The following is a 23552-nucleotide window of genomic DNA, read 5'->3' as shown; positions in this document are numbered from 1 at the left end:
TTATTGTTTTTCAGTGTTGCCAGTACCTTGCCGTATCCATAATACATGTACATATATATTATGTACAAGGCTAGTATCTAGTATCTACCCTGCTACAAAGGTATGCCAGGGTGGAAAGGGCAACAGGCAATATGGTTGGTAGGTTGGCTATGTACATACTTTCTTACATGGCGGGAAAACATAACCTTAAATAATAACATCGCATAGTATTTATGTTACCCCTTTTTCTAAACATTGGATTATATTTTACTAGTAGGGACGCGGGTATTCGCTAGGGCAGGGCTTCCCAAACTTTTTTCAACTGTGACGCCCTTGGGAAGTTGCCATATTTTTTGCGACGCCCCCCCCCCCCCGATGACTAAAAATCTAAGCACCCCGCCGCTCATTTGTACCAAGCGTAGTATTTTGAAGCCCCCCCCCCTGAACGGGTCACGTAGTATGGGTACGTTACCTAATAACAATTTGTCAGAAAAACTCCAAATAGTATCTAAATTTTTTATTAAAAAATAAAGGACACAACATAAACACAAAAATGGAAGCAAACAAAAAAGATAAAAAAGCAATTTTTTTCTTTGGTATTAATGAGAAGGATGTGCTTGCTTTTCTGAGCATAGTTTCTCAAAACGAGGTTGAAGTTTCGAAATCGCCACTCTCGTCTCTGCCTCTAAATTTATTTTTGATCTGTACTTATTCTTAATTATTGCAACTGCAGAGAAACCTGTCTCACTCAAGTATGATGTCGCAAACGGTAATAAAACTCTTAACGCTGCAGTGCTGATGGAACGATATTCTCGCTATAAAGATTGCCTCACGACGCCCCTGGGATGATCCCGCGGCGCCCCGGGGCGTCGCGACTCACAGTTAGGGAAGCCCTGCGCTAGGGTACAAAAAGGTATCGAAACTTCCTTTTTGTCATCTTTTATGTAAATTCTAGCGAAAAATTACATAAAAAAGACCCATGAAAAATCATTGAATATTATATGTAATTCCAATTTTGAAAAGTACATTAAAAAATCTGACTGTAGGTCGAGTGAGGGGGAAAGTAAAACATGAACATTTCATAATGTTTCGTTATCTATACAAATACAAAATGTTAATGTTCGTTTGTTCAAAATCTTAAATCTCCGAAAGTTCTTCATCGATTGCTTTGAAAATTTTACACAACGTTGCATTTGAATACTCGTGTGTTTTTCTATACCTATATTATATGGATATCACCTGACACAGGTAAAAACATGCTTTTTGAAAAACAGCGCCATCTGTTGGATAAAAATGTTATTTTTTGAAAAACAGCGCTATCTGTTAGATGTAAAAGCAACACGGAGTATTATTTCTCTATCTGCACAGACAGACTGAGCGACAGCAACGCGTGGCAGGGTACAGGTAGTCTCTAAATAAATAAACCAATTTTCATTTGTGTTGAAGTAGGTATCATTTACAAATTATCTTTCAGTATCATTTTTTGTGTATTGGCCTACGAAAGATAGCTGACGTGTACCCGGCATTCCTCGAGCACTTATAAATGGCTTGGGGTAAAGTTTTCAGGTTGTGAATTTCGAGTATCTGACAACTGAATGCCTGTTTTAGATGGAAATATTACTATTTTATTGTAATAAGTATTTGTTTCACTTGATCGTGCTATGTCTTCCTCAGACGTCATCTACCTCTTCAACCATTCCCTTTTAAGTCATGCATTCTCCTTATACCTCTATTTCGTTCATTATATGGCAGCGTGGGGTCGCCAGTATGATAGCGATGTGTGGAGTGTAATTTACGGTGGCTGCCGGTACCGTAAATCTGTGTTCAAGGAATTCGGATGATTGAAAGATAAAGGTCTGCGATCTTTGTTGAATTTATTTGCGAGAATTATTTTACAAGTTATGCGAACGCAGAGACGGTGGTAGTGGAGAGTAGTGGTCTGGTCGAAAGTTGAAACTAGAATGACGGAGAGTCGTCTTCCCGTCCGCGCCTAGCTCCTCCGGGGCTTCAGGCGGCGGAGTAATTATTTTAGTGTTATCATATGTGGGATGAGTTAAAGTAGTCCCACAATTACTTACGTCTCATTTTACCACAAGTAATGATGTGATTCAAGTTTTCTTCGGTCGTCCGAGATCTTTTATACCTTTCACTTTATTGTCATTAAATTCACATTGTTACTGTTAAAAAGCTACATTAGGTCTAATTTGACTTGACTCCATATCCCACTCCAGTACAGAGATAATTTGTTAGGTCTACCATTCACTACCTACTGTATAGAGCATTGTATACAGTAGATATAATCTACAATATATCGACTTTAATTAGACCAAGTATCTCATTCCAGTGAAGAGATAATGTGTTAGTTATCCCCAGGCGTCCCCGACTTCTTCTAACATTCAAATCACTGTCTAAACACTCCTGGTAAGTTAAAGGTATAAGAAAAACTTTTTTTTAAATTTCAATCGGTTTAATGGTATAAGAACGCGTAGGGGAAAAACAAAGGAACATTCCTTTTTATAAATATCAAATAAATAACGGCTGTGCAAATTAAATGAATACATGGATTGTATCCGATGTATTGATGAAAATCGTAATCGATCAAAATACAGCTTTAAATATGAAAAATATCTAAAATTTCGAACATTATTAATTGAACACGATTTAGATACAAAAGTAGGTACCTACCTACTTTACAGATGATAAAAAATCTTTAATGGACTAGTATTTATTTACTACACAGACGTACAGCCATCTTTTGTTTTTCGGTTTACAAATATTTTCATCGGATTTCTTCAAAGCTAATTATTATTAAGGTTTGTGTAGTATAAAGAGATATAAATAATAATATAAATGTCTATGAAACTCGAATGAAAAATAAATTAAATAAATATCACGAGATACACGGACACGGGACGAGAAATGCAAATCAAATTATATTGCCAAAAAAGAAAAAAATCAAGCACTGAGAAATCTCTTAGGCTACGTATACACGTAAGAGCCAAAGCTTGAGCCGTAACGTAACAAAGCAATTGCAAAAGCCGCGCAAGCTGCTAGCGGTTGCTTCGTTCCTTTCCCATAATACATATCTCAGTTCGAGCTTTGGTTGGAACGTAAACAGCATTATGTGGCACACCGTCCAACTATATAACTAAATTTGATTAATTTTGAAAAAAGAAATAAGAGCCTATGCCACAATTTTTTTTACATAAATTAAATTATTCCAGTATTAGGGTGAACTGTTGCCAGTTTAAAAAGTGTTTTCAGGTTTGCGTGATATGAAAATGTGTAGTATTTTTAATTGATCGCTGAATGTTAATTAATTGTTAGTAAATAAATATGGTTAGATTGCAAAGTTATCCGTGTTAAGCATGTTAATATTGGTGCCTTCCCTGTGCTATCGAAGTGTTGCCATGTTTAGTTGAATGTATTTACATCGCGCAACTCAGGATTTTAATCTAGCGGAAGCTGCCACTAGCGGCAGTGCAACTGTCTGAAAACGGACACGAACATGACACTGACACTCGTTTGTAGTAAAACATTCGCCGCACACCGTATACTGGCTCCAGAGGCGTGCATTCCATATTGGCGCATAAGCACTGCCTTCCCTACCTTACTTAAATAACAATACTAATATTTGTATTCGCGCAATTCCAGCTACGAATCAAAGCTCCTAGCACACCATACCGACCGCACACTATTCAGACATGAAAATTATTCTGAAAGTCCCTGTAAGAATTAGAACTGACGAAATCTTCAACAATCTTATCATGTTAATTAAACAACTCTATTCTAAAAAGATACTCCTTTACAAAATACAAAACACAAGAAATAACAACTAACACGTACAAGTGTATTAAAAACACTAGATCTAGGGTTAAAAACATATACAACAAGCAACTACAAAATCAAAATTTGGGCAAAAAACTTCTCATACTACGGTACTAAACTCTACAACAAAATCCCACTCCCATTAAAAATTCACAAAAATATTATAACATTTATATGTCCAATGAAAAGCTGGATACGAAACATAGGGAAAACAGAAATACAAAATATACTGACACAAAATACAGACTGAAACCGAAACCGCTCAACTGCACTAAAAAAATACTATGTAATATATTTATAATTATTTCAGAACGAAAAATACTACATACACTTTAGTAACAAATATAAAGGTTATAATCCCAGTGAGGATATCATTATCTATATTTGTTACTAAAAAGAAAGATAACAAAACATTTGTTATTATTATACATTATACAGAATATGTATAAACTTAAAAGTGTTAAAAGCAGAAACTAAGTAGGTATGCCAAATGTCGCATACGGCATTTATTCAATATTTACTTTGTACTAAACAAAATATTACATGTGTGTTTGTGTTTGTGTAAGACAGACCTTTTTAGTAAATTGTGACTGCCAGCAAATATACAGCAGTTTACCATTTAGCCTACCCTGATCCAAAACTCTGTGCACGCCACTGACTGGCTCATCATGCTGGTTGGTTTCTAGTTCCTGCATATTCCAGTATTATTATTTATTAGTGATTTACATGCAGCATTTAAATGCAGCGGATCTGCAAGGAAAATGCTCATTATTTTGTTGCTTATGAGAATGGTAGTTGGAGAAATTCAAATACTGTTGGGTTATTCGTAATTCGGGAGCATTAAAAAATGATAAAAGAAAGAAAAGACAAAGTACGCATGTTTATTTGTTTTACACACAAAGTATACATACAGTCTTATTAATAAATAAAACACTTTGCAACCGTTAAACGGTGTTTTTGTTACACATTGTACAAATACCATGCAATTTCTATTTCTAATTATTACTAATAAAAAATGTCTCTAATTGGAATTTTGGCAGTCTGGTGCATGCCCCTTTTCCGCCATGCGCGTGTCCTTCACGGAAAATTACATTGTGATTCATTTGTTTTTGTTACTAATTTTTTTCTAATTACCAATTTACTATTATATTAGAATAATGAAATATATTTACTATTATTTGTGTTATTTTTCGTCAGTTTCAATGCATTAATAATGTCATGTTGTGAATATGGTTTCATGTTATCGGAAAAAGCGAGGTCATTTCGGACTTATATAATTTCGTATTTTTTAATTTACTTTTACCGCATGAATTTAATAAAACTTCTAGGATAGTGATGTTTTTTTAATAAAATTTTATTATGCGTATCCATATGCCTTATGAATGTGTAGGTAAAAAAACAACGTAGATCGTGTCAAAATGTCTGATTTTACTATCGCGTATATACAATTTTTAATTGTATGAACGAGATAAGAAGCTAAGTGAAATTTTATTGCAAAGTCCTTAAATAAAAGGACTGTGTTATTGGAATTATTAATTTTCTCAATTTTTTTCATATTTGAAATTAAAATATTTCATTTTTCTAAATATTAACGTACATTTCAAATATAAAAATGTAAAAAGCAATTCTATCGAATTTCCAAAATGGTATTTGTTTTTACGACATCTTCAAAATGAAGAAATATATAGAACAGTTAAATCACTTAGGAAAATTATAAATTCGAGGGAAATAAGTATTATTTCAAGTTTATACAATAGATAAACAACCCTCTTTGACTGGATAAGCAATGTATAAATATATATATTTCTATGTGAGATTCTATATCAGTAAGTTTTTAATCTTTTTTTTAGATTAGATTGCACGCAACTGGTACCGAAAGAACAAAACAATATATGGGTAATATCTCAGTATAAAAATGAATTATCTTAATTCTGTTTGCTATCGGGGCTCATTCTTCATCATTGTTCATTTGCTGCAGAACGGCGAAGTACGAATATGAAGAACGTAGAATCTGAAACATAAGTAAGAATTTGAAGGATTTTCATTATAAGCTTTTCACAGTTTTCATAATGAAGGTATGAACACATTAAATTAGCAATAACAAAAAAATTACGGCTTTGAAAAACGTTTAAAAAAAGATTCAGTAGGAGTAAGAAACTATTGCAAGGATAAACCTTAACTTAACCTTAAAAATGTTAACTTAATCTAAGTGGCAGTCAGCAATTTTAGATGTATTTTTTAGACAAAAATAACAAAACGTGCTAATGGACGAAAAATCATTTCCAAGATAATATTTCATGCGTGGCACGAGCTCGATTCCTATCTAATCCGATGTGGAAATAGGCGTTCAGGGAACAGAAAGCGTAAAAGCTCAACGATCTCCGAGCAGGCGATACGCGATCCGCGACCCTTGAAAAGTAGACTCTGAACGCGGCCAGTTGACTGGCAGTAGAGGAGCCAAAGCCGCTGTATTTTATTGACTTTTCCAAGCGCCTCGCGTGCCGCGTAATGAGATTATAGTGAATGCTTCATGCCGTTTCCGCGTCGGTCGTCGGTACCTACCCTCACCTGGCTTGGGTACATACCCTGGCCCCCTCCATCACCCTCACGATAGGGATGAGAAACGGGCACATTAAAGGGATATATTACCCTCTGATGAGGGGGAAGCGCGATTGAACGGAAAATTACTGTGATTTTGGATTTAGAGTGGTCGGTCACCTCGCGGTGTGATACATAGTAAATCAATTCTTATTTAAACTGTAATTATATCGAGTTTTAGGAATTGGCATAATCGAGAAATCTATTACGAATAATTAGCTATTTATATTATAAAGATAATCGATAAAGCTACCTCGGCGTTTAAAATTCGAAATCGAGCGAACACGCATTTTATTCCTAGTTGGCGATAAGTTTGAAATTCCCGCTTAACACCGTTTCGAATTGGCAAAAAGAAACATATAAGTCATATTTTATTTTATTTTGTGAATTTCAGAAGTAAATATTAAAATTTTCTCTGATAATAACGTAAAGCACATTTCCCACATTACACAATAAAACCCTATACGAAATGAAGTTATTAAGTAGGATATTTTACACTTCAAAGCCTTTTTATAGACCTGTTACCTACTTTATTTTTTCTAGGCTTACAAAAAGATTTATACAAATAAAACTGTTAGTTGTGGCAAAGGCCAAGATGTGTTCAACTAGCAGTATTTAATTAAAGCAATTATTATATTTCTAGGCCATCAAATTAAAAAAAAAACACCTGATTTTGCATTGCAAGTAATTAATACAATAGGATCATTATAGTACCTGGAATTAGTGGGTAACGTTTAAATTTGTCGCTCGGATACGATTCGACATTTATTTGTACACATCATTCTGAGTAGGGAACATACCATTAATATGACGACAGAAAAAATAATGAAAAATATTAGTTGAACAAATTCAATAATCCCTTAAGGGTAATATTTCTTCATTAGTAATTCTTAAATTAGAAACCAAATAGCTATTGGATAAGCCTTTTATATCAAAAATCTTAAAAATATTTTATGTATTAAATAAATACATAAAAGAACATTGAAAATCGCGTCAGATATCGAAAGTTGGTTCAGAGAAAGGAAAAACCTTATTAAAGCAACCGCCCGTTTGATTTTCATTTAAAATGTATAATTCCCAACCCCCGTTACTTTCTGAAGGCGGTTAATCTTATCGGAGATCTACTAAATGATCCAGTGTGGGTCAAGTATTCCCTAATACACGACTGGCCAGTATATACTAGCTGAAGCCACCGCGTCGATAGGCTCGGCCGTCCGACCGTCCTTTCCCAAAGTCAAGCCCATTGATCGATTCCTTTCGACAAGTTTTCTTAAAGACGACGGGAAAATCGGAAGTGTTTTAGAGGTGGGTTTAGATACTTCCCCTGGAACGTCTCACTCCAAAGATGCCCCATTTTACCGGTGAATGTGCACAAAGTGCTAGATAAGATATTTCAGCCTGATAACTTATGTGGTCCTGATAAGGGTATATCTTTTTCAAGCGTTATTTGGAAATCTTGACTATAAAGCACATCGTGTGCTGAAGAGTTAAATAGGTCATCACAACTGTTTTGAGTTCGCAAAGCTCATCATTAAAAGTTACTGTAGGTGGATGCAATTTCCATTGTACCATAAAAAAATATTTTCCTTGTTTCAATTTGTTCTACACGAAGAATGTTTCGAAAAAATAGTGCTTATCCACGAGCGAAGCAGGGTAGAGTAAAATTCTCACTGTATTCGTATGTAGTTTTTTCCAATGATTTCTTGCAGATGTGTAGATATATAAACTTTAACTACATTATTTTACTACTATTATATTTGTACAACTTTCAATATATCTTTCATACTTTTTTATGTGTACATTTTAACGGTGAATTTATTTAGCTATGTTCCGTAAAACACCCTATCTTGCGTAATAACATGCTTTACAACAAACTGTTCATGTTTATTTTTATAAATATCAACAGAGTTACTAATCATTGTTCTGTAACTACTTTCATAGCAGGTACCTTAAGTACTTACTTTCCACTCTTGTTATTATAAACAATTATTGAGCTCCATTGCACAAGCTTACAAGTACAAGTAGTTTGTACAAGTTTTACTCAGTTTATTATGGTATGTACTACACGCTTATTATTGTGCTTCTGCACGACTTACCTGTAACAATGTATACATGTAAAAGCCTTCAAGGCGTGAATAAAAAAATACATATTCAATGTGACTTGAACAAACAGAAAAAAATGTCACTGTAGGTACTCGTAGTTACTGTTAAATATTTATTTCAATGCTAAGCTTTTGCTTGGATATTGACTGTAGAGTAGCAAACCCAAGGGGATTAAGCTTCACTTTAAATGTAACATAATTTTTACATATTAGTACCGCACAAGAGTCCCAACTGCTCCGAATCGTCTGAAGTCAGTAGACTACAGCATCTCCAATCGGGGTTGTTGGGTGACTGAAGGCAGTGGGGATGGGAAGGAGATGTGGGGCAGATGGGAAAGAACCTGGTAATTCAGATCTGCTTACCAAACACGGTGAAAGCCATTTCAAGCAACGTTTCGATTCTGAATGTTGGTATTTCACCAGGGCGATACTGACAGTATCTACCTCTATGGAACGTGTAATATACTATATATTATTTTAATCGAATAAACTATGAGAAAACACAAATCCAACTAAATCTATTTGTGCACGCCAGGATTTAAATCCGCGACCGCCGGATTCTTAGCCGAGGCTCGTAACCGCTCAAACACGGAAGCCGTTAAATTTATTTTTTTTATTAATTGATATTCAAGAAAACTCTTACAGAATGGAATTTAGGAATATGTACAAGGAATTTAAGGAATAATATACGAGTATATATCTCTCTTTTTAATGATAAACTACAGGTGCTCTACCAAGGTAGGTATTTATATAGAAGTTTCAAGCATTTATTGCTTAAAATAATATATCTCTTTTAAGAAAAAGATAATACTGATAAATCTATACGAAACATAAAACAGAACAAGACAAAGAAAAATAAAAAAGGTAACGGTATCAACTGGAAAACAAATGTGAATTATGAGATCGACAAAAATGACGTAAAATAATCAGATTCCAATGGCCGAGTTGGTTGAGACATTGTCCCGGTAGGACAGTTTCTAGTTGAGACCGTTACCTTTTTATTTTTCTGTATCTTATTACATGATTCTTTTGGATTTATTAGTATTATCTTCTTCTTCAATGATAATATATTCAATTGATGTGTATAACCTTCACAAGTTATTCCAATAAAATTGAATACATATATGTGTATAATTATTTGACTGCTGTTTGAGAAATGTGGTTGTTCCCTTCTATCTTGTACCTTCTATGTTTTTTAAAATTTTTATTGTTATTTTTATTTTGGTACATATTTTGTTACATTTCATAGTTATCCAGTAATGTTGGCCTCACTGGGTGGCTTACCCGTGCTGAGGTCTTCATTTTATAATATAAAAAATAATATACATAATACATTTAAAGAGAAATATATATAATCTTGCGTTTTTATGAGTGATGTGTGTTTTATATTGGTTGTGTGTGTTACGTGTGGGTTTTATTATTTTATGTTTTGAAATTTTGGTAATATTTTTTTTTTCTCATTTTGTAATTATGTCTCTGAATTTATTTTTGTTTTTCTCAATTTTATTTTCAAGTGTTGAATGCTTTTATAGCATGTCTTTGTCTAAAGCTTGTATTTACTGTCGGAGTTTTTATGTTTTCTTTGTAGGTACTCTTGTCTAACTGGTTTGTTAGTGATATTTTGTGTATGTTGAAATTTGTTTTTTTGTTCAAAAATGTAGTTTAGTAGTGTTTTAAGTCATATACTTGACGAGTTTGATAATCCTAAGCCATAAATAGTTTAAACCATAATAGATTATCGCTTATTTTGCCCTACCGTAAAATGCACGTAGAAAACGGCATCTAGCGACTTAACTCATTACTCAAACCATTTATCAAACTTTATTAACTTATTCCCTTCGCCCGTTCACGCTATTTAAGTGGATGATTTTATTTCCTTTGACTTTGCCAACCACGATATTCTCCCGATGAGCTTTTCTGAAAGGGAGTTTACTAAACGTATTATCTCAGTAGCATTTTGCTATTAACGTTACCTATTCCCCGAGAGATATTTCACATTTTATTGAACACTATTCAGCGAGATGAAGATAGGTCGGGATTAAGAAAACGTTATTTTACGTGATAAAATTTTGAATTATAATGCTTATTTTTTTTATGTCTCGTTGATATTTGATAAAGAAAATGTTACGCATAAAATAAACCAAAAAAATACATATTTGATATTTAATGGAATGCTGTAAGTTTGCATGTGTACATCCTTTTATTTTCTAACACACGAATAGGTTTTAGACTAACATTGTTTTCTTCTTTGTTGGCACACCTGTACCGAAACCAGTTTGCAAGTTATGAAAAGAGTGACGTCCACAAAATTACAGCTAAAAAAATTATGGTTGGTAGTCAGGCCAATGTTGTTATTTTTTTCTGATTCCATTTACAATACAAGCTAACTGAAAAGGTCTTTACTATTAGTAAGCGAGTTATGAAATAAACAAGTAGAAAAAAATACGCAAAATTTATAGTTTTTTTCAGTAAAATATGTACATAACCGATTGGACTGTTATAAAAAGTTTAATCAAAAAAGTTAGAGTGTTTCAATTAATAAAGTTTCAGTAACAATATGCGAATTTAACAAGAATTCTGTTTCGTGCCAAGCTTTTATACCCATCGCTTAAAATAATTCCGTTTCAAATTGAGGGTAGATTTCAATGACAAAATAAGTCATGCATTTCATCCATTACGTAAAATGTATTACGAAATGCGAATTTAGAGTAAATAAACGTTATTTGTTACTGAATTACTGTAACGCTTTGGCCTTATAACTTGTGCTTTTATTGTTGCAATAATTTCGTTCGAGTTTCAGTTTACTCGGTAGCAGAATAAATTTTTAATGCCAGGGCCTTGATTCTCGACGAAGTCTTTCCACTCAAACAACGAGTGGGTCGAACCACTCGTTGTTCGAGTGGAATGACTTTTGACGTTTGGCGTATGTAATTATGTACCTTCGACGAGACTCGAGAATAAGAATGTCGACCAATGTACTTACTTTCGGCGGCGATTGCGAGCAGAATTGGAGAATCGATACCCAGGACTGAGTTTCAACCAGTTTAGGGAATTAATGTTCACGTTAGAATATATTTTGCTCTAAATTTTATATGAACTTTGGTCTCTCGAGTGATAGGGAGCTCCCGACGTGTTTCGTTTTCAGAATTTTACATTAAAGTTATCCAAAATAACAAAACAAGCGAGGTAATACGACACAACGGAGTTCTACTAGTAACAATAAGGCACATAACTGTATAATAGTAATAGAATTGTATTATTTTAATAGTAATTTTACTTTTTTAATTTTAATTTTTAATTTTTTTAATTATTCCATGAAAAACCCTGATAAGGGCGTTGATAAATAAATAAATGTATGAATGAATTGATGAATGCATGAATTAATTAATGAATGTGTGAATGATTTAATGAATGTATGAATTAATTAATGAATGTTTTAATGAATTATGAATTAATTAATGAATGTTTTAATGAATTATGAACTAATTAATGAATGTTTTAATGAATTATGAATTAATTAATGAATGTGTGAATTAATGATTAATCTCTGAGGCGTATGTACGCTTAAACTATTTACAACCGTATCACCAATGAGGAGATCCGAAAAGAATGTCAGACTAACGAAAGCGAAATGAACAACATTACGAAAGGGACACTTAGATGAACTGATGGATGAAAGAAGTTTGGTACGCCCCCTGAAATACATGGCTTAATCAACTGATCATGTTTGATCCATAGCATAAAGGGACAACCTGTATAATTAGAATACTTTGGTAATTTAGATCGCGCCATTTTTTATGAAATACGGTTATATATTATTAATTTTATCTTTGCCGGGAAATGTTGTAATAGTTTGATAGTAAGTAAGCAAAGTTTTTTCAATATTTAACAAAATGATTTTGCACAAATTTTAAAAGAAATTCAGTTTTAACAAAGGTAAAATAAACTTGTAACAAAAAACGAGCAGTTTTGCGCTGTTACGTAGTGTCAAGAATCTGTCAAGTAAATGTAACCTGTACTCAATTCCGAACAAAGGTCAGGAAAGTGAAAAGAAATTGAGTCAGCTGTAATTCTGGCGAACTTGAAAAAAATAAAAATAAAATGACGGATTTTCTTAACTCTCCTCTGATTGAAAGCTTGACACGAAGAACGCTTTTCCCAAATCACTTTTTGTCGAAAGTATTTTACTTCGCGTGCTGTATTAGTATTTCAGAGTCGAGTAGAAAATAAAATGCTTGAAATGGTCTCTAATTTCCTCATACATTTCCTCCAATTTGGGGGCAGGATCCAAATAATATTTTTTGTCCAATAAAAGCTCTTTTGATTGATTCGTTCTACGTGTGGAGCTTTGGGAACATCTATTTTTATTAGGCGGCTGATTGGAGTAAAGATGGAACATTTTAAATGAGAATTAATTCATTTCAGGTTACAAGGGCGGCAGCGACATCCAGCTGCTTCTGGGTACTGATGGCGTGCTTGCTGCCATCAGGGAGCAGAACCATAATTGTGCCGTCGCTGGTCCAACACTTGTTGTTTGAAAAGATTGAACGTGCAGAGGAAAAGAGTTTTTGTCGTGTTTTGGTTAGGGATTCAGTTAGTAGACGAGAGGAGTTTTTCAGCCCTTTCTTCCTCTCCCATACAGATCGACGGTCGAGTTGGCGCTGGAATTCAATAAGAATGGGTCGATTCTTATTTGGTTTCATGCGACCAAGTCTTCTGGTGGAGACGATACCCCTGATGGCGTCGTGGCACCCTAGGCCGGTCAACGCCGCGGTCACAAGGGATCTCGTATCTTCTGGTCCATCTTCTTTCACGCCATGTAGAATTAAGAGATTTTTTCTGGAAGCTGCGTCGATGGCATCCACACGAAGCTCAAGTTGAGCAATATTCTCTTGAAGAGCCGTCATCTCCGATGTAATTTTCAACTTAAATGCATTGAAGTCTCCACGGAGACTTGTGAGGTCACAATTAGAGTTGCCGGGTTTTTTGTTGACTTTATCGAGCCGATTTTCAAATTCAGGTTAAGTTCTTCTAGCGACATGTTGATTTAGTATTGTGGGTATGTTTGAATTTAGTAACTGTCACTATCTGGAATTTAAATATCACTGGATAATACGATTTATGAAAGTGTTTTTATTTATTATTATTGTGTTATTTATAGTTTGAAATCGCGCAGTTTATGATATTACATGTTACTGTTTTCACAATCGTTCTGATCACTATGCGTATTTTCTAGATTATTTATATAGCTATTTTTAGGTATTTTTAATCACATTTAAAAAAATATTGTGCGAATTTTTTCACTGCTTCATGCAAACAGGTGCTATTTTATCTTTAGTTTTTGTTTAAGAGTTACGACTTTCAAAAACCGTTCAACAGGTATACCAGGATAACACAAGATATCCGTGTAAAATACCTGTATCTATCTATATATAAAGAAGAGTATCTATGAGTTTTGTTGACTTCATCTTCGAAGCAAAAGAGAGATCAATTATCCTGCTGAAGGTAGTGGGGAGGGGAAGGAGATAGGGAGAGAAAGGTGGCTATTCAAATCTGGTCGCCAAACATGGGAGAATTCATTTCAAGCAACTTTTCAATTCTGAATGTTGGTCTTAAACTAGGGCGATACTGAGAGTATCTTTCACTCTGAAACGTGCCGCAAATATAGTATATATTATTATGAGTAAATTGTGATGTAAAACAAAATAATCCAAGTAAACGCCAAGATTTCAACCCGCTGCCTTCGGCTTGCTAGTCGAGACGACGGAGGCCGTAAAAACACTGCTCCTAGCCTCCTTTCCCATTCCGTAAAGCAGAATAAAGCCCTGGCGACGCCGGGGCTTCAGCAAGAAATGTAAATACGTTGTCTTATTTCCGTCAAAACATGGTTAAAACAGTTAAAATTAGTTTTTGAAGTGAAACTTCTTTAGGCGCGTAATGAATTTTCTGGGACGGAGTAAAACCGAGTCAGGATCGACACGAAAATGCGGGTACCCCCACCACCGCTCACCGTTCACTGTCCCTCTCTCACCATATGCGCTTGTTGAGGTGGGGGAGCCGCTCACGAACGTTCTCTCCCGACACGGGACAACAATCGATGCAGTTTTTGCACGATTCATTAAGGATTTAAGTGCTCATGTATATATCTCGCACTTTAGTTACCATAACCCAATTATCACGACATTAGGAAATGATATTCATGAAATTGACAATGAAAATGGCACATGATTGGTAAATTGTCATTGTAATTTCTTTGTAATTTTTAATTGTAATATTGTTATTTATGTAATATTGTATACTTGTGAATAAATTGAAAATTTTTGGAACTATACATTAATCGAACGTCATTCATCTATAAGAAAATATTAGAAAAAGCAAATCCATGCTTCGTCGTTGAATTATTTAACCTCTAATTTTCAAACTAACCTAAGAGAGAAAATAGAGATGATGAAATGAAAATAGAGAGAGAGGAATACTAGAAGTTTCACTTCTGTCTTGCGTAGGCTTGACACACCCACTTTTTAAAATTATTATGTGTTTTGACTTACTCCCACGAAGGTTGCCAGTGAAAGTGGGAAGATCATCCCGGCCCTGGGAGACAGGGGTCTCTTGCACCTCTCCATGAGGATGGCCAGCATCTGCTTGAAGTTGGTATCCTCCTCGTACCAGCCCGTCTCGTAGGCCGCGTCCATTATGGATATGCTCTGTGTGGAATTAAACTATGATTAATTGAATACACGGATTAGGAAAAAGTTTGATATTTTACTTTATGGATGATTTGAGAAATCTTTTTTTTGACACAGGATGCATTGAGAGATGACTTCATTTGAATAAAAAAAAGTGTTTTTTATGCTTTCGCTGGAAAAAACCATTGAAATTTATTTAGAACTAGCGCAAGATCCATGGATTTTGCCTTCGTTTTCCCGAATGAAATGCAATTTTGCATGTGGAAAAACTTTGAATTAAAAAAAAGTTATGATAAAAAAGAATATAGGTATTTGTATATTTTTCAGTTTTCAGTTTCGATAAATCGGCTTTCATTGAAATATTAAATTACAGTTTATTGTATTATTATTATAACAGTCTTTTGTTACATTTTATTGATTTTTCCTACTTACTACTGAATATTACTACTAATCGAGCCCCGATCAACTGATTTGAAGGCTAAAACGCGGATCATTAAAGTACCAACTATTGTAAGAACGGCAGCATACATTCATTATGCGCACTCATATATATATTATTTCATACATTATTTCATTACATTATTTCCTTCCCAGGCGAATAAAATATATTTTAGTATGCAATTATGTTTCAAAATACAATAAAAGCGGAGCAAGTGCGGTGAACAACTCGCAAATCCACGGTAGATTCGTGGGTAAAAATGTCAGATATCCACGGTGGATTTCTTGGCACGCTAAAGGTTAATACAAAAAATTATATGCTTTTTTCTGCAGGGGTTTAAAAAACAAGTATTGTTAAAAATCTCTTAATGTCACTTCAACCGATATGATTCCAAGTCATCCTTATTCATGTAAAAACTTTGTAAGACAAATAACAAAGAATTATAAATGGGGGTGTTGTAAGTGGTTTAAAGATATGGTAAGAAAATGGAGATGACAAGTAACCTTATGTAACCAAACCTATCCTATCCCCAAACCGCGCCAGGCATAACTCCGATATTGATTTCTGTAAAACCAATAACACGCAAACAATGGGACATTCAAAATAGATTTCAGATCACAGTGTGAGACCATTGGGTCATTTTGCGAAACTTGAATCCGCCAACGGAGATATGTCTGAATTTATTGCCACACAGAATTACAGGAACTGGCTTTGTTCCAATTTCTGTCTGTTTTCTAGAATTATATTATTGTTCTTTGCTGTGACTTTTTCGTCCGCGGCACCTGTTATTGGGAAATTCGAAAATTCTGCGGGATTCGTAGTCCGATAGTGTTCACGAAACTTGAAGCTGAATGCGGCGTTATCATAATATTTTTTAGTTTATTCAGGAAACTTACAGTTAGATCCCCCGCAATACTTCGCTATTACTAATGTTTTCTCGGGCGCCTCCGACTTCTTCCACTATTAGTGTATAACACAATGTGACTTTAAAATACTACTGAAACTACATTAAATCGACGTTAAAATGAAGCTACAAGCCAAAAATGTGTAAATTCTTGGTATGCCTTATATTGTAGGTAATAGGAATTAAAATCGCTTGACAAACGGAACTAGAAACGTTCGATTTCAAGCACAAAACCGTTTTTTATTTATTTTGTAAATAATTTAATAAGAAAGAAAAAATGTAATCAAGTGATACTGTCACAGATAATCTTAGCTATAATACGGTATTTTTTAAAACTTGTTTCCTATACGCGTTCATACATTTCTATTGAAAAAAAAAATTTAGTAGCTTACATTTATATTTTTTATTGAGTATTTTTTTATTTTATTTGTATTCTACTCAAGCTAAACGATAGAAACATGTTCACCAATTTGTTATAAAGATTAATCAAAATAGTGATTTAGCATTAAGCTACGCCTTAATTCGACTCCGTATCTCATTACGGTGTAGAGATATTGTGTTCCTCGGGAGTCACCGACTTCTTCTAGCATTTAAACATTTCTGGCACTAATTACAACAAACTTTCAAATTTTCAGCGACATCGACTTTTGGAGTTTTGCGAGCACATATGCAGACTGAATTTTTATATATTAGGATTAGAAACCAGGTAGAATTTAACTAAACCTTTTGTAATGAATTTTATAACACATGACGATGTCCTGCCACAGACCGCCTTATATGGAAGTCGCAGTGACACGTGATTTTTATGTATCAATATATTAACTTTAGATTTAATGGTGAAAAATCAGCTTAATTTACTATAAAATCGTTATGATTACAGATTAGGCAACAAGTTGATATTGAGTGTTATAATATTACATCTTATAAGCCAAAAACGAATATAAAGAATATACAACAATAAAGAAATAAGGCATTACATTTAAGTACATTGTAAGGTTAATTTGATTTAAAAAAAATTAAGGGTACAGTGGAAAACATAAATATCTCAGTATTGTAAGATTTGCAGATACGTCAGAGCAAAGAGTTTAATGCGTATTTCGATTTGAAATGTTTCATATAAAATAAAATGGTATTCTATTTTTCTTATAATTAGTGTAACTCTCTCACCAAGCACAAGAACCAGTTTCTTCATTGGTGAGATTGCGAACATAAATATATTTTGTAATGTAAACATATTTTTTATGTACACATATAACATCCTGTACCCACTTATATATATTAAATAAAAAAAAAGAATTATATTATTATTAGTCAATAATCACCACATACTATGGATATGTATACTCAATGATAAAATACGGAATAGTTTTTTGGTGAAACTCAGTAAACTCCAAAGATGTTTTTATCATTCAAAAGAGGTTCCTACAAAAATTACAAACTCTGATCACCGGGATTCACGTAGACCAATTTTTAAATATCTCAAACTTCTGACAGTGACGGACATAATATATAATGGAGTTATGCCTGTTAGTTCGATCATCTCCAGAAAAGTTCCCACAAAAAATAACTCAACGCATAAACACGCTACAAGGTTCACAGAAAATTTATTAATCCCAAAAGCAAACAAAACTATATTTCAAAAAGGACTACACTAAATGGAAATTAAAGTATATAATAACCTTCTACGTTGCATCAAACAAATAACCGACATATGTAATTAAATTTAAATCATCACTAAAAACATTTCTTTTAAACAAATGTCACTACACCTTAAATGAATACCTTACATAAATTAAATACCTCTGTTTTTTATTTATTATTTACACACATTTTGTTAACATGTAATTGTTGGGTTATGTAATATAATTTGTATTTGTTTGGTTAGCTGGAAAAAATAGGATGTAACTTATAAGCTATACCCTTTGTACTCTGTATTTTTGTGAAATAAATATTTTTTTGAATTTTGAATACGCTATTGATTCAAGGAAAATATTATTTTCAAAACTAAATTAGACTCAACAAAAATATGATAATCCGTGGCAATGAGTTTAAAAACATAATATAATCAATAATTTCGTTGAATGTTAGAGATAGATTCAATATTATTTCGCTTCAAAAAGAAGCAAACATTTTAAAGTTTAAAATATTAGTACATTACTCACCCTTAACATGACCTCGTTCCCATGGAAACAGTACAGTCCGATTTCTATCAACATACAGAACTGGTAGAGAACAATGGAGAAAAACGGGAACGATGTCACACTTAGCTGCAAACATAAATAACACACCATATTATGCAATAATAAATCATAAATTGGCTTTTAAAAATATATTCTTATCAAAAAAAGCATGTTTGTAATTTTTCTCTTATTAAATCAAAACCAAAATGTCCTCTGCTTCCACAAGATTTGTAAGTAGATACAAATTTTTATTGGTAAAAAGCAGTTAATTTGTGGTTTGACATATTATTTGACGCTTCTACCAAGCGAAACCGGTCGGTCTTAGTAAAATTTACAATAATTTGTGGTTTTTAAACAAATATTGTGTTTTATTTTTATTTAAGATACTTAATTATAAACCATGTATTTTATACAACTTTTTTTTTGTACAATATTTTACATTTCTTATTTTTAAAAGTGTAATTATTTAATTTTTCCAAGGATGCCGCATTATCTCAATTCTTTTTACTGATAGTTCAAATAAACACGACGAATTCACATTTGCAAAAATATTTTTATTGAACGATTAAAACGGAAACGGAATGTTCAAACAAATTTAGAGACAGACAAATGTAAAATTTTGGAGTTAAAACGGGACATCGCTGCGCTTAGTCAATACTTAATATGTAATCTATTTTTTCTTTTGATATTTAGTTTGAACTTTTCCACTGCTTTTATAAAAATCTCGGTTTTTCGTCTGTTATAAAATGAAAAAGTGTGTCTTCAATAAATAAATATATATAAAGTTATAGTTAGGTAGTTACCAAAGTCAGCTGAAACGCAGTTATGCATACAACCAAACAGCCAGTGGCAAACTGTATTAGTGCCAAGTTCATGAAGGTAATCTCTATCTCTTCCAAGAAGCTGTAACCAAAGTAGTACATTTACTGTTTTTTTGATCATTCATATAATTATAAACACATACCTAAAACTGTGGTATCGACGCATTCGATCATATTTATCATAAAACATTGGTATCGACGCATTCGATTATATTTAACATAAAACTGTGGTATCGACGCATTCGATCATATTTAAAAGAAAACTGTGGTATCGACGCATTCGACCATATTTAACAGAAAACTGTGGTAGAGAGGTATTTTATCATATTTAACAAAAACCTGTGGTATCGACACATTCTATCATATTTAACAGTAAATTATGGTATCGACGCATTTTATCTTATTTTTTTTTTTTTTTTGTTTATTACAGAAACAAACAGTACATAATTATAGATGACAATAGTTACAAAATTATAAAAGTTACTACAATAATTGGTACCAATGACATGTCGCTGACATATGTAACATAAAACTGTGGTATCGACGCATTCGATCATATTTAACATAAAACTATGGTATCGACGCATTCTATGATATTTAACATAAAACTATGGTATCAACGCATTCTATCATATTTAACATAAAACTCTGGTATCGACACATTCTGTCATATTTAATATTATTAGTGGTATAAAGTATTGGTATCGACGCATTTGATAATATTTAACATAAAAATGTGGTATCGACGCACTCTATTAAATTTAAGTTAAAACTATTGTATCGACGCATTCGATCATATTTAACATATATTATTTTTCTATGAAAAAAACTATTTGTTTCTGTTTTACATATTTTGTGAATGAGGGTGATTTTTATATTGACTGAAATGCACGGTGTTCGGTAACTTTTGGTACAACAGGAAAGGAAAATCAACATCATATAGTTGTAGAGAACCCAAAATACAATTTTTTTATTTTCGTATTTAAACGCAATTTAAAAGAGTTAAAAGCTGATAGTTACCCCGCAGCAACCGTTTTTTTGCAGATATGTTTAAAAAAAATTTCATCTTCGATTTTTATTTACCCGATATCAAAAAGTTATACCACAAAATCAACTCCAAACGTTATGTAGATTCACCAATTTCCTGCTTGTGCCACTATTTTCCGAACACGGTGTATAGTCGATTGAATGCACGAAAAAATGATTGGTTACTGTAAAATGAATGTACAAATAATTGAATTGTACGAAAATCGGCTGTTTGGAATTCGAGGTCTGCTCGTGTTCATTTGATGCGGATATAAACATTTACCGTAAATATTAAATAACTTCTGTTACTCACAGTGCCAAATGCTAAACAATTGTGTTATTCTGATCGATCGGAAGTTGGCACAAGAGAATATTTAACTAATTTAAACGTGCGGTCATAATAGTTTACGACCTATGGTATTCGCACACTATATTATTTATAGGGAATAACTGTTCTTTTTTTTATTTTTATAGTGAATACCTCACAAGAGTCCCAACTGCTCCCGTCTGGAGCCAGTGAGACTATGGCATCCCCAATTGGGGGATGTTGTGAGGCTGAAGGTAAGTGGGGAAGGGAAAGAGGAAGGTGGGGAAGTACCTGGCTATTCAGATCTAGTCACTAAACACAGCTAAAGCCATTTGGAGCAACGTTTCAATTCTGAATGGTGGTCTTACACCAGGGCGATACTGGTAGTATCTTCCACTCGAGTTCGAGATAAAAGAGCTATTTTTTTATTACTACGGTTGATTTCAGCGAGCACGTTGCTTGCTATTCGTAGGTATGTTATTCGACTGAACAAGAGAATTGAAAAAAAGTTCATTTTGAATACAATAAAAATTACCACCTGTAATATGTATCAAATCTTCAAAATCAAACAAAACAAAGTAGGAGTGGGTAAGATAAAATGCTGTTCATCAATAAATTTTTCGCAATTCAATCATTCATATATTATTATGCACAAGTTCCAATGTGTAACTGTGCGACCTCTTGACAGTAGAATATTAATATGTGAAGTAAAATACATAATATACTCGTATTACGAAAATATAAATTAAAAAAAGATAATATAAAATTCACCAATTAGATACAGGGTAAGTTGTATGTTTCAGGTCGATTTTGTTTGGTCGTTGTTTAGGTTTGGATGGTATTTGTCAGTTGGCATTTGAAACTCATAGAGAGGCAAAGCAATTTACTATGGACCATCTAACACGACAACAAGGACTTAAAATAATAGCCCAGTCAATGAAGGGAAAAAAAGACCCAATGTCGGAACTAATTCCCCGGAAGCTGAATTTTTCACAGATTTTAGAAGACTTTTAGACATGTATTTTTACAAAAGTCCCCGACTTTCCCCTTTGTGCTTCCTTCCCCACCCCCTCTTGAATATATTTTTCAAAGCCTTTCGGAATACGCTAATATCTCACTAATGGTTTTATAAAATCAGATTATTTATTTTTTGTTTAGTTTTTAATTAAATATTCTAAAATATTGTATTCTTTCATTTTTGCGAGAAAAGCTATACAATCGCTACAATTTATTAGTAAAGGAAAAATATCAGTTTTTAAAATAGTATATCAGAATATATTTGCACATAACTTTTTTCTGAGCCTGTTAACGAAAAAAAATAAATCAACAAAACTTGTAGACAATACTTTTAGCTATAAAATAATGTATATAATGATGGGTTTTAATTTATAATAAGGCACGTAGGCTGTTAATAAGGAGCACAGCGTGCGGCGGCTCGAACGCGCAGCGGTTCGCGGCGCAGCGAGAAATTACAAAAACCTATGGAAAGTAATGATTATTTCATGTGTTTGCTTTTTTTATAACAAATTCATTTAACGTTGAAGAGTTTTATTGTTATTTACCAGTTTTAGTTCGGAGGTTAGGGGTTAATGAAGCGCTTTCATTATCCACCAACCGCCGTGCCCCTGTCTGGCTAAACAGTCATATTATGTTGAATGATTGTTTGTTACTTATTATTTAAATAAAGTTATGTGAAATAAGCCAAAAATACCTACAACAGCGTGGGACTACCCTTTCACAACATTAAAATATTGCAGACCTTATGTTATGGCGAAGTTCTAAAAAATCTTTTGTGGAAATTCTCACTTGTTTTATTATGTGCACCTATCAACAATAAAATACCGAAACAACAAATCACTTAAAATAGTGCATAAATCTAAAATGGTTTAAGCTTTTTAAAATATAGGTACATCTAAAAATATTATAATGACAAAACGGTGTGTAAATTATATTATATACCTACTTATCAATATTATCTATGACAAAATTAGGCAAATATTCAAATAATTTTCTAGTCAAGAGAGTCTTCCATTTATTCGTCATACTGGGGTGTGTTCAGACATGATAATCCGTTACGGTTGTAGCACATGGCAGAGCAGGTAAATCCAGATTTTCTGCAGCCACAGTAATTTCCACATCCAGACCTGCAGGAACAGGACACCATATAAAGAAGGTCATCAGGAGCAAATGGTTTCAAAAATTTCTTCTTTCCACCATTTTCATTTACATTTTCGTACCTCCATCCCCAGTTTATAGAGTTTACTTTGTTTCCTAACCAAAACTGTACTTGCAAATAAACTCTCAACAAATGTTGATGACACGATTCTGAAGTCGGTGGTAGTTTTGCCAAGTCAAATTTAGATTTAAAAGCTGATTTTGTCGTTAGTCTGGTAAACTTATAGTATCGAACTTCGTTTCAATTAGAGTAGCTACCAAGACCATACATGGCGAGAGCGAATTTTTCTCCATTTTGCAACAAGTTCTCTTCAGTTGGATCTTTTTCCAGAAATGCCTCAGCTGCGCGTTTTGCTTCGGGATTGTTTTTCATCAAATCAACAGCTTTTATCTTTTCTAACCCATATAAAGATGGGGTCGTATCACAGCCCGTAATGGCATGGGTAAATAGAATGTGTTTTTGAATATCTTTATGTAACATTATAGGTTTCTCTATGACGTAGAAAG

At 33.2% G+C, this 23552-nt stretch overlaps 2 protein-coding genes across 11 annotated transcripts in view; one reads left to right on the top strand and one right to left on the bottom strand.

Annotated features, from left to right (window-relative positions):
• Positions 1-23552, top strand: part of dlg1 (MAGUK family member discs large 1) — a 181972-nt gene that overhangs the window by 44181 nt on the left and 114239 nt on the right. The window lies entirely within an intron of this gene.
• The window catches only part of LOC149420998 (odorant receptor 46a-like), a 43217-nt gene continuing 25420 nt past the window's right edge, over positions 5756-23552 (bottom strand). Inside the window, exons 6-9 of the mRNA XM_089635111.1 lie at positions 19520-19619; positions 18699-18803; positions 15056-15211; positions 5756-5818 (exon numbers count right to left, since the gene is read on the bottom strand). Coding sequence (XP_089491237.1) covers positions 5756-5818; positions 15056-15211; positions 18699-18803; positions 19520-19619 — 424 coding nt within the window. The remainder of the gene's footprint in view (positions 5819-15055; positions 15212-18698; positions 18804-19519; positions 19620-23552) is intronic.

Source organism: Hesperophylax consimilis, chromosome 9 (assembly GCF_061612785.1).
Source record: "Hesperophylax consimilis isolate HC1 chromosome 9, BYU_Hcon_1.0, whole genome shotgun sequence".
Lineage (NCBI taxonomy): Eukaryota > Metazoa > Arthropoda > Insecta > Trichoptera > Limnephilidae > Hesperophylax > Hesperophylax consimilis.
Note: the sequence above shows the minus strand (reverse complement) of the source record. Positions and strands in the feature narration are given on the sequence as shown.